Source organism: Cuculus canorus, chromosome 6 (genome assembly GCF_017976375.1).
Source record: "Cuculus canorus isolate bCucCan1 chromosome 6, bCucCan1.pri, whole genome shotgun sequence".
Taxonomy (NCBI): Eukaryota; Metazoa; Chordata; class Aves; order Cuculiformes; family Cuculidae; genus Cuculus; species Cuculus canorus.
The window spans coordinates 30,519,794-30,531,814 of record NC_071406.1 but is presented as its reverse complement, the minus strand read 5'-3'; the positions used below and the strand labels follow the sequence as shown (position 1 = coordinate 30,531,814).

The window sequence follows — 12,021 nt, the reverse complement described above, 5'->3', positions numbered from 1 at the left end:
CAAATTATTGTTGGGTGGTTCAGTCCCTCTCTATTTCAAGAAGCCTCTGGGTATAATGACAGGAAGCTTGCAGGCAATTTTAAGCCAAACCTCAGAGACGTTGGCACTCAGTCTGTGTTAAACACTCCTTATTAAAAGCTGTCCAGTCTGGATTCTGGGTGTAACTTTGATATCTGCATGGAGTAAAGAATAAGGGGCACGTTTGCAAAATCAATTGTGCAGTTTTTATATTTACTGCACGTTTACCACATATGTCATTTATTACACAGTGGAAAACCGTTAAATGCACAGTAGTTGTGCCAAGTGGCATTATGCTTTTAACAGCTTTATTCGTTTAACAGCTCCAGTTCTCATTATATTTTGCCATGTGGTACATGAGATTTTTATGCATTTAACAGTTTAAGAGGGTTCCATGGTATTTTCCTTTTATGTATTTCATACTGCGCTTGGGATTTTGTTGAGGGGTAGAGGGGTTGTGGACTGTAATCCCCTGTACCTTGACAAGAGAAAGCAAAAAGAAAATAAAATTAATTATTAAATGAGGAAGGAAAAATGAATCAGACCTCCATGTGTCAGGGCACAAATACCTGTTAAAAGGACAAGGCTCTACCATGTGCTTTGATAGCCTTTGATGCTTTGTTTATATGCCTTTTGACCTCTTATTTTACACCTGCTTTAATAACTACATGGTTGTTTCCCTGCACAGTGGAAAAGAAAGTATGTATTTTCCGGAGTGTGTGCATCTAGATACTTCTGTCCCACTCTTTCATTGTCACTGGCACATTTGTCCATTTTTGTGTGCATACTGATGCCCTCCACCTAGCACAACTGAGTAATTTCATCCAGGATCAAAAGCAGCCCCTTTCACTGAGGAAGCAATTCCTTCCAACAGTTTCCAATCCACTTGCTGCCCTTCCTACAGAAATTTCTGTCTGTCCTCCTTTCCACAAAATCCCTTCTGGTTCATTATATTTTTTTAAAGAGTTGGATGAAATTTTTAAATTAATGGATTCTCTTCAAGAATTTCACCCCGACCTAGGTTTGCCCACATGTATTTTTTACACCCAAGGTGGAAATTAATCCAAAAAAACTCACTGCAGTGCCCTCTCATGACTTTTTGTGAAAATGATTGGATCTGATGTGAATTATTCACATGGCAATACCGCATGCAGCATAAACACGCAAAAAAAGGAAACACCTGCCTAATATGTGGTTTCCCATTCCCTTCCCCCAGTTAATCACTTAAGAAAACAATTTTTTCACCTGCCAAATGAGAAAGACACCATGATTTTGAAAGGTCCTTGTCCCAGTAGCAAAGATGTGAGTTATATATCACAAGTAGGAAAAGACATGCATGTTTGTACAAAAGAGGAGAAAAGGTTTGGCTGTGAGCTGATCCTTTCCTCAGTCTATTTCAAATGGGAAAAGTAAACTACTTAAGCAGGCAAAAGCCAGAAGTATGACAGGTTCTCCAGAGGTGAAGACTGTTATTATTGTAAGAACAGATGTATTTTTATCAGTGGGAGGAGGAGATGGGTCTAGTTCCAACCCCAGAGTTTGCTTTAAAAACAGAACCCCAGAAAGCCCCACAACAGCGAAACCCCCTCTACCACTCACCTGACTTTTATTGGCAGCCACTTTGGCAAACAGAGCTTGAGATACCTTGGCCCTTTTCATCTCCTGTTGGATCTCGTCATAAATGGCAGCTGTGATGTTGACGTTGGCGCCATCCGCCTTAATGGGGAGGTCTGTTGTTGGTGTCGAGGTTTTGGCCTACCAAGAGACCATGAAAATAATAATTAAAAAAGTGCTGCTTTCAGCCCAGCCATCTGTGCAGAAATTATCAAAGGATTTCAGTCAGCTGATGCCAAACTGCATTAGCTACAGAGGGACACTTCCTGTCCATTATTCTAATCAGGTTAATTGTGATTGGAAATAATTGCAGTGCATTCCTATAGGACATTCAAGGCCCTGTCAACTCTCCCCCTCTCCCTCTCCCAGCATGTTTATTGAGCAGCTCAACAACAGGATAGGTAGCTGGGGCACTTGGTGACAGGCAGTTGCTGAAGTTGGCTTTGCCAGCTCACTACTGCAGCAGAGGCACCAGCCTCTACCTTCTCCCCCCTCTCTAAAAGTGGCCTACACCTTGGAGGAAGAGCCAATTCTCCCAGAAAAAATGAGTAAATGGGTAGAGGTCTCTAAATAATAAATTATTACTCAATTTAATGCACTCCCTCAAGTCTCCCTCATCCTTTATTAAAACTATACGTATGTCATTTGAGTATGTATGGTTTCCCAGCCTCATCATCATTATGCTAGCCAGACAGTCACCTAATTTCACCTAGGAAATCAGTGGAAATGAAAAAAAAAAAAATCATTTCATAAAGCTGGGCTTTGACATGCCTTTGATGTGCTGCCCTCATTCTCCTAAACTCATACTGAGATTTTGTGTATTCTGCTGCACTCCTTTTAATTGAATGATTTCCCATCAGCTTCTGTGACAAATGAAGGACAATAACAGACGCTGCCAGTACTTTCCCCAGGCTGGACTAACCCTACAAGACTTCTATCAATACAGTTCAGCAGGCTGTTACACAACTTTTATTTTAAAGCCCCTCAGCCGTGGAGATCCCCAGAATGCTCTGGCATGCGAGGGAGGGAGGGCAGTGCGATGCTCACTGAGCATTTCCAGCACCAGCAGCCCCTCGGAGAGACAGATCTCATTTGCTTTCCACAGCTCAAAGAGAAGAGATACCGGGGCTGATCGCTGTACCCCTTACACCTTTTAAAGGAAATATGTAGGTTACCGATACAAAGTCTCTGTTTTCTCTTGAGATGTAAAGGTGACAGGAAACAAAACAACCCAGGTGACAAAGCTCACACTTCTGATAGATCCAAACCTCCCATAAACCCTGGTGACTTTCAGCTATTTGGCCCAATTATAAACCTTTTCAGCTGGCTCCTGGTTTTGTGCCAGAATTGAAGCCTCTTAGAGTACATCTATTGTTAAATTTTAACTAGGCTGACGTGCCCAAACGCCTATTTGTTAATGGGAAGGTTAACTAGGCAAACCCAAACCTTCTTAACTTCTCCTTCTGTTTTGCTGTCCTCCAAATCTTCCTCTTGTTAACGTCTTTTTTGTACCAAAGGCCACATTAATAACAGAGTCAAATTCCAATCAAGACAACAATCTAGACAAATCTAGATTCTTCTACCACTTTCACGTAAAGCTTTTACCTTCTCCCTTTCTTACCCACCAAAATCAGCAGGCATTCCTCTGAGTCTGTTCCCTGCCTGTCACAGGCAGGACCCACACAGAAAGGCACTAAGATGTTCTTGACAGAAGGATCAACACTGCACTCTGAAATTCGGTGTTCACAGGTAGATGAGGGTTATGGCAATCATAGGAAACATAAGAAAACAACAAAGAAATCATGGGAAGGAGAGGACTCAGGACCCGTTTAATGGAGCTTAAAAAAAGCCTTCCCAGTCAATGCACCCTTTGGCTAGCACTAGCCAAGGTCACTACAGCCTCAAAGTCCGCAAGGGAGGCCTGAAATCTTGGGAAGAACAAAATTAGCATGTAGATTTAAAATACAGCTCCATCCTGCATGGGTTTCCTATGCTCCACACACGTCAGAAAAAAGGCTGCCCTACACACCCTGAAACCTGGGCCATTCTTCAATTAATCACTGAAACAGGTAAGGCAGGGACCAAACCAAAACATCACAGTTACTGAAAATTAAGTATTTTATGCTACAGGCCTAGATTAAAAACTGGTCTTGATATTAAGAAGGAGTTTGCCACTATTGAAATGGCTCCTTGCAAAGAGTGGGGAAAAAAGCAAAAGAAGTGTTCAAAACCACGGTGCCAGATCACCAAAACCCAGGCATTACTGCTCATCTTTCACGTGCACACAGTAACCCCTCATGGCTCAGAGCCTCTTCCTCGCAGCACTCACACCCGTTCGCCTGATCAAGCTGCAGTTGTCACCTCGGAGCAGGTCCTGAGGGGAGCAAGGGGCTGGCACAGAGTTAGGGAGAGACCAGCCAGGTTACTCTGCGTGCCTTTACACCTGCCTGCATGACTACCCCAGCACCAGCACCTCCACAAGTGTCTGCCAGTGCTCTCCTCCTACCCAGCGCAGTCAAGCATCATTCCCAGAAGCACTGCCACAGGAGATTGGTATCTATGGAAACCACATTTCCAAACGCCATTCCATCAACTTCTCCAGCACCCAAACATAATTCCTGAAAAGATGGGGCATCTCCTACTGCTGTTACTCCAAAGCACCCTGTGCCAGGGTAGGTTACATACCTGCCTGGGGAGATGTCGCTGCCAGGAATTGCTAGGCTGCACATGAGGTTGGCATTTGTCTCATCAGAACTAATACCAGGCATATGGGGAAGCGCAGTAGCCGTGCTGCCTGCCCGGGAGCTGGGAAGCAGCCTCATTTGCAGAGGTGTCTAAATTGTCAAAACAGCACCTGTGCTGACTGGTGCTGGCCCTCTGAGGGCTGGGGAAACGTTATTCAGTGGGCACCAGGCGAGCACTGGGTACACAAACCTTTGTGTGTTGCCTTTGCTGATTAAAAAACTCATAATATTCCACTGGATTCTTCCCAGATAAAATAAGGCAAGGATAGGCTTCTCTATACTTCTAGAGCATGTTTTTCTAGCAACACTTAGCTCTTATTAAGGCAGGTAAAATTCCGATTTTAAATGATGCTCTTGCTGTGGCTAGAACATGGGAGAAATGTTGTATTTCAGAGAAATGAGACAGGGCAATGGATCCAATTTTTATTCTCACTAGATTGCACCTAATTTCCCCGTTTCCTTCTGTTATTTGATTTTAGTTGTGAAAACTGTTGCACTAAATGTAAGTAGGAATAAGCTAAGTTTTTCATAAGTAAGGATAAATGCAGAATGGGAATACCTTACTTAAACATTAAAATAGTTCCCTTCACAATTTTGTTTTCACTGAAAGGTGACTAAAAAAGATAAGAGTTATACAATGATTTTCCCATACAATAAAAACTCAGCATCAGATTTGGCTTGGCAGGATATACTTTCTTTCAGTTCTTTACATCATGCATCATGCTGAAGTGCACCCAAAGGTCAGGGTTAAACCGAACGAGCTCAACAGTTTTTACAAAATCAAAATACCTTCCTTAAGGATGATCAGTTCACCTTGTAAAACTATCACCACCAGCCCAAGCTTACTTATTTTTAGCAGCTTTGGCTACAGAATTCAGTATGAGAAGTGCTCAGCCATACTATTAAATGCACAGCTAACAAAGCCCAAGACTTTGCGGACTACAGGACTGTGAAAGCCCCAAAAGCGGGAGAGCTGTACAGGCCCATTTACTAAAGATCAAGAGAAGTGCTAGATCTGACCTGACCCATCTTTGGAGCTAGAAATTTCAAACTCAAGTCAGGCAAATGTCATGACAGGAGTTAATCATCACCTCTGTGCACGCACGCTCGGTTTTTCAGAGTGTACGTCTGGGACTGCAGACAGTCTGATAAAAGACAGGATAACTATCGCTGTGTAGAATGTGGATGTTCTTTCATAGTGCACAGGAACAACCTGCCCGAGTGAAGTGGGCGGCAACAGCACACTAATGAACACGTGCAGTTAAGTCAATGAGATGACAGCTGGTTTGGAGCTGCAAAGCATCATTTTGCTTCCCAGCACCCTCCCATCTCTACTTTCCGTACTTCAAATAATTACTTGTGTAAATCTTTAACTCAAGGACTGTGATTTCCTATGCAGAGTACAGAGCGCACTTATTTCTAGCAGCATCTATCTAATGTACTGTTGACCTCTGTTCATTACGCACTTTTTATTGCAACATATATGAACTTCCCTGCAAGCTCAGGAAATTCCTCTGTGTTCTGCGGAATGTAATGAACACAGAAAAAATTTATGTACCCTATCTTTCTATAATACATTCCATAATAGCCATTTAGAGGACATCTATCAACAGCCTGTATGTAAAGCCCACACACACTCTTTCAGGCACTAACATTGCATACTTTTTTGCATTTATGGCACTGAATAAAGCTAGAACAAGCCATCAAAACCTCTTGCTAAAATCTACTAAACATCTCTTAACAGCCACTCCAAAACCTTACAAAAGTATTTTCACAACTCATCTGGGTGAGGGGAGCAACAGAGAGGGGAAGGGCAGAGAGGGACTCCTTCCCCAGCTAATCCACAAAGCAAACAGGTAACAAGGGTTCACAGCTTACCTGGGGGGTTCTGGAGGAGCTCGGGCTGCTGGCAGCTGAAGACACCATGCTTACGTTGGGGTTCATACTTCTCTCTCTCTCATCCTGATAGATACGATCCCGCTCTGAGTCAGGCAAGTTGAGGAAATTCTGCATCGCCCTTAAGTTTACCAGGAGGGACTGGGAGGCTGTCCTAGGGTCCTCTTCTTTACGCAGGATCTCTGACAATAAGCCCTGGTTCAAAAAATGAAAAGCCCAGTCATGTGTTGGGTTTCCTTTTTTGTTGTTTGTTTTTTTTTTTAGTTTGTTTAATGAAACCAGCTGGGTTGCAACGCTGAGAACCTACACCAGAATCTCACAGGCTCTCCCAGAGGAGATATTTTGTAGGAAAGTGTTTGTCTTCTGGGGGCTGGGGTTTATTTTGGGACTGTCCTATTCTGACACTGTAATAAGCTGCTGAGTATGGAGATGCTGGATAGGAAGGTAGGTGCATTGGGTGGGAGAAATTGCAGTTACCACCAGGTGCGTGCTGCAAATATTTTAGGAGCTGTTAGATATCTCTCTCTCTCTCAGTTTTCACTTGAAGCTGGGAACACTTGGCAATCCTGTTCATCTTTGATAAATCTGCCAGGGTTGGTAAATTTAGTTTCGACATTTAGAGGGTGCAGGAGGTTTATAAAGGAAAATGTTTGGCTGGTTTTGGATGTTACAGTCCTTTCATTTCAGTTTGGACAGTCATTTCTGAGAGGAGGAAAACAGAGCAATAATAAAGCCTTAGAATCTAGCTTTAGTGATTTAACCCATTCTTTCACGCCTCATTTTAAAAATACCACAGGCTTCAAATTGCAACCATGAATGAACACCACAGTCATCTAGTTTTTACAAAAGCCATTATTCCAGAAGGTAACCAACACAGAAATGCAAAAAAAAAAGAGCGGAGGAAAGGGTCGGAGAGTTGGAGAGATGAAAATGTCATTAAAAGAGGCTTAAATCTAACGATGGGATTAAATTTATGCATAACTGTACACACTCAACAGTTTCACCAATTTTCTAGAAGTTAAAGGCACATCACACAAGCCTGGATCAGGGCCTACAGAAATTATCGGGCCACGGCGTATGCCACCAGCCTACCCGAGGCACCTCCTCCACCTGACACTTCACAAGTGGGTATTGCATTCCAAATAGCAGGAACAGCAGTTCCCTGAACTACAGGTGTTTAAATGTACTGATGTGCAAAGAAGCAGAGAGGGATCATTCCTGCCCATCGAGACTACTTACAACACACCATAAGAAATGACGGTCAGAGGCTCTTTATTTTAAAAGGCTGTTCTGCCAGTGCTTCCCAAAGCAGCTCAATACCCTCCCGCTTCACAGTTGCCACAACCGAGAGGCTCCCTGCACTGCTGCTTCCAGGAATGCTGGTCACAGAAGCCGTGTGAAATCCCAGACGGAGCCTGGAGGGCTCACCTCGGTCTACTGCTGTGAGAGGAGCAACATTTGGCAACTGCACGCACAGGGACACCGCAGCGCCCAGACACGAGTTAGCTCGCTGCTGGCATGAGCATTTTGCAGTTACTTCACAGCCACGACTGAGGCAAGCTGCCTCACGAGTACAGACAAGGCTTACTCCTTTCTTGTAAGAAAAATGCTACTAGAAAACAACCACATAGTCAAAACTCTGTAATATTTAGTCTTAGTTATTTAATTCCATATCACAGAGTCTCCAAAAAGCCTTGATGAAACACTGGACTACAGCTGGCTGATTAACCAAATTCCAACATTTTTAGTATATATTGTTCTTAATTACCAGACTTCCTGACAAAACCAACGAGAAAATGATGCATCCAATCTGCCTTTATCTGCTATTAAACATCTACATTAAAACACAACTGTGAAAGCTCTACCTCAGCAGTGCTTATGCCAGAAGTGCTCAGACCATGCTCCACACAAAACCTGCAGGCAGGCTGCACATTGCTCCATCTTTCCAGCTTCCCATCTACATAATCAAGCTAAAAGATACTCAATTCCATTTTCCTGCAGTTATCAGAGAAGTTACACAAGAGAACTGGAGCCACAGTGGGATCTACCAGTCAGAAATGCGATTGGAGAGAGAAGCCAGATGATGAAAAAGTTCTATGCCACAAAAACCTCTGAAGAAGATGAGCAGTGGGCTGGGCTGGGGCTGAGCTCTGGTTTTCTCTGCTACTTCAACACAACTGCATACTCATACTTGTCTTCTTCCTCAGGGTTTATCACCCCTCAGAGAAGCTAGGGACATTTTGAAATGCTTTCTAAAGTTTGCCAGGCTTGAGGGCTGAGAAAGATTCACCAAAAAAGGACATTACAGAAGCTTGAGGCTGTGACTTGAACAATTCCACAATCGATACAGCAAGTCCCTGTTACAATTTTCCCTTATAGTCAGTGGAAAATTCTCCAAATGCAGTAAATAAATGAAATACCAGTTCCACATTTTCTTTAAATTGTTAATTTTCTGTATCTTTTAAAGGACACATAACTTCTGTTTTTAAAAGAAAAGATCAGCTCCAGAAGTTAATGGGTTTAGGTTGAAAAGAAGGCACCTGAAAGCTACTGGAGCTGTCTCTAAGACAGCTTTTTCTCCCCCTCATCCTAGCCTGGCTAAATTTATGGTCCAATTTCAAAAATGGAGAGCAGAAACATATGTGAAAGCATGCCAGCAATTACTTTTCAGTGCAGTCATTGACTTCCTGTGTAAATCAGAGGCTCACAGGTACAAGTGGCTTGGTCACAGCACTAAGACGTATCACTGCCCAAGATACCAGCTCTTGTGCTTGGTGACTGATTCATCACCAGAAACAGCTCATCATGGGGCAGATTCGGTGGTTTTGAACACTACCCTGCGCCTCTTACTTCTACGAGGCTCTCCTCTCGGCCACAGGGACGCAGCAGCATTTTGCATTGCTGCTCAATCACCAGGCTGTACAGGCGCTGGGAGCCTCCCCTCCAGGGATCGGGACTAGCTCCTGCCCCAGTGCCAAGCCCTGCTCACCCATGCCCCACTCCAGGCCCATGGTTGCCAAGGGGGTTTTTCTGCAGCTCCTCCAAGTGCTTTGGCAGCTTAGGACCCGTGTAAGCAGCAGGACAGATAATAAGAAAACTGACTCAGAGGGAAAAGTCTCATGTCCTCCTGCAACTGAAGACAAACAATGCTGGTAAACAACAGTGGCTAGAGAGCTGAGAGACAGCGTAGGACAGCAAAAGAAAGTGTCTTGAGAGCAGTAGCATTTACAATAATATAATTCCAAGCTATTGAAGTATACACAAACTAACCAGCAAGCAACATTATAAAAAATGAAGTGATATTAAATAATCTGTTCAGCCTTTTTGTCACCTGCAGCAAATTGGGCTTTCAATATGCAAAACACCTTCCTTGTAGAAAAACAAATGATCATGATTTCATTTAACTGTAATTTAATCAGGCATAATGTATTTTTTAAAGTGACATACACCAGGTGTGTGGTGAGGAAAGTGGCCCAGCCAGACAAACCCTACTGTTTCTGTTTTTGAAAAAACCCTAAAGCCGGCCAAGGACTGTTTTCATTTCTGCAAATTATATTTCTGCTGGAGGGGGTGAGGGAGGGAAACCCACAGCATTTGTACATTTGTTATAAAATTCCATTGGCTAAATTAGCTCATTCTGACTTACTTACATCTCTCATATTAAAAAAAAAATAATAAAAAATTGGCAGTTTGCAGAGTAACCAACTCTGCAAACCTAAAAAAAGATCATCAGGGACTAGAAAGTCTCAAACTGACTTTAAATAGCCAAATGCATCATCTATACTGAACACAGCTCTCAGGATACATTTTAGGATGTGTAGCTTGATAATATCTTTGCTTTTCCACTCCTGTGCATCATTTTCAAACCAGCTGCTGAAGAGGCAAGTGATGAAAAGTTTAACGTTCATGCAGGCTGTGCTCGCAAACGAGGTGTGCGCTCACCCTGAGACAAGGACTCTGTGCAGGCACAGTTTGGTTTACCCTTGGAACTTGCACCATTTTTAAAATTATATACTGGATCCACAATTGACTTTAAAAAAATAATACCAGCAGTGGAGAAAGGTGCACCATGTCCAATCAAAATAAAAAAGTCACTGAATCTGTTTGAGGTAGGAGTAATTTTGACAACGTTTTTTCAAACTAGCTGAAATGTAGTCCTTCCAGCCAGCAAAGTCACCGTCGTGGGGGTTTGGTTTGCACTTGTGTTATGAAACCCCTTTTGTGAACTAATGTCTTTTATTTTTATTAACGGCAGGATTTCCAGGACAAACAACCCAAACCTCACAGGCAAGAAATATTTTTTTAAAGCAACTTCTGAAAGACAATGTAGTACAATGTACAGTAAATGTTATTTTAACCGACGCCTGCATCCAACGGACCAACCGACCAGCCTTTGAGGCCAACACAAAGGCTTGACCAAAGCTTGCCTCAGAAGGGCAAGCAAAGCCACTCTTGTCTTCTTCCCAAAGGGCTTTGGCTCAGGCCATGGAAAGGGTGTGAGATCTCAGTGGGACAGCAGACTGCTACCAGTGACCAAATGCAAGACAGTTTTGCAACAAGGGCTTTTCAAAAGCAATCTGGACAGGTGTGAGGAGGTCATGCTGGAGTGTAGATGTCATGGGGACAGAGGGAGATGAGGACTATCAGATGGCATGAGACTCTCAAGCACTGGCCAGGACCTCACGCACATCAGGTCCTGTTATACAGACCTAAGCAATGAGTACATGAGAGCAAGCACTGAGGTTCAAAACAAGCTTTGGACAATCGAAACACTGGCCAAGGAAATAACTTAAATAAACTCAACTAATGTGCTAAACCTCAGGTTTTATGTTCTGTATAAGGAGATTATACATATGAAGGACTGAAAAAGCATAAACACTTTTTTCATACTTTCGGTTTATTTGTGTTTCCCTGTACTTCAGCTATTGCCAAAAGCAACAGAGAAAATGCTGAAATACTAGAAAAATATTGCTCCTGTAGTTCTTAAAGCTCCAGGTACCTTAAGCCCAGTACTTGTAAATGACAGTCTCAATAGAAAAGCTGTTCTACTTCCCATCAGGAATAGATGTGACTGAAAGGTCAGATATGCGGGGACTTATTCAAATTCAATATCCGAACTGTAAAGATCAGCGATGTAAACCTGTCCTCTCGCAGCATCCTAGTTCAGCACACAAGGCCTATTTCCAGCACAGAAGGCAGCACTTGCGGAACCCCTGATTAGCTACTGATTCCTACTGAACTACACTGAACTCACCTTCAGCACACAATCACAAACTTGATTTTGCCAGGCTCAAATGATCATTTATATTTAAAACTGACTGCAACTTGAATTGAAAGCCCAAGGAGGCAGGCAAGTGCAGGGAGTGCTGCAGCAGAAGCATCAACTTCTCAGAACCCTTCAAGACAATGAAGCGGCTCCACCTCCGGTGCTTATCTCCTATGAAGGCAGGCTTTTCCCATGACATCTCTTTGTCTTTTGGCATTTACTCCAGGTCCCACCTTCAACGTCGTCTTCTGGGCTGAATAAGATACTTTCAACAATCCTAAAAATACTTCTCTTTGCCTCCAAGTATACAGCACTCGACAAGAATTGCTATATGCAGTACCTGTAGGCTTCTTAAGACTCTAGCTGATTTTCTAGCTCACTGCTTTGTTTCCATTCTCATGCACCTCTTCCCAATTCCAGCTAGGATATGAAATGTAAGTGCTGGAATTCTCTTAGAAATGCTTATATTGGCAATGTGTCTAG

General features: G+C 43.0%; 1 protein-coding gene across 2 annotated transcripts in view; it reads right to left on the bottom strand.

The window, feature by feature from the left end:
- Positions 1-12,021, bottom strand: part of SATB2 (SATB homeobox 2) — a 133,376-nt gene that overhangs the window by 35,292 nt on the left and 86,063 nt on the right. For both annotated transcript variants that reach the window (XM_054070568.1, XM_054070567.1), the window contains exons 8-9: positions 6,255-6,467; positions 1,618-1,773 (exon numbers count right to left, since the gene is read on the bottom strand). In XM_054070568.1, coding sequence (XP_053926543.1) covers positions 1,618-1,773; positions 6,255-6,467 — 369 coding nt within the window. The remainder of the gene's footprint in view (positions 1-1,617; positions 1,774-6,254; positions 6,468-12,021) is intronic.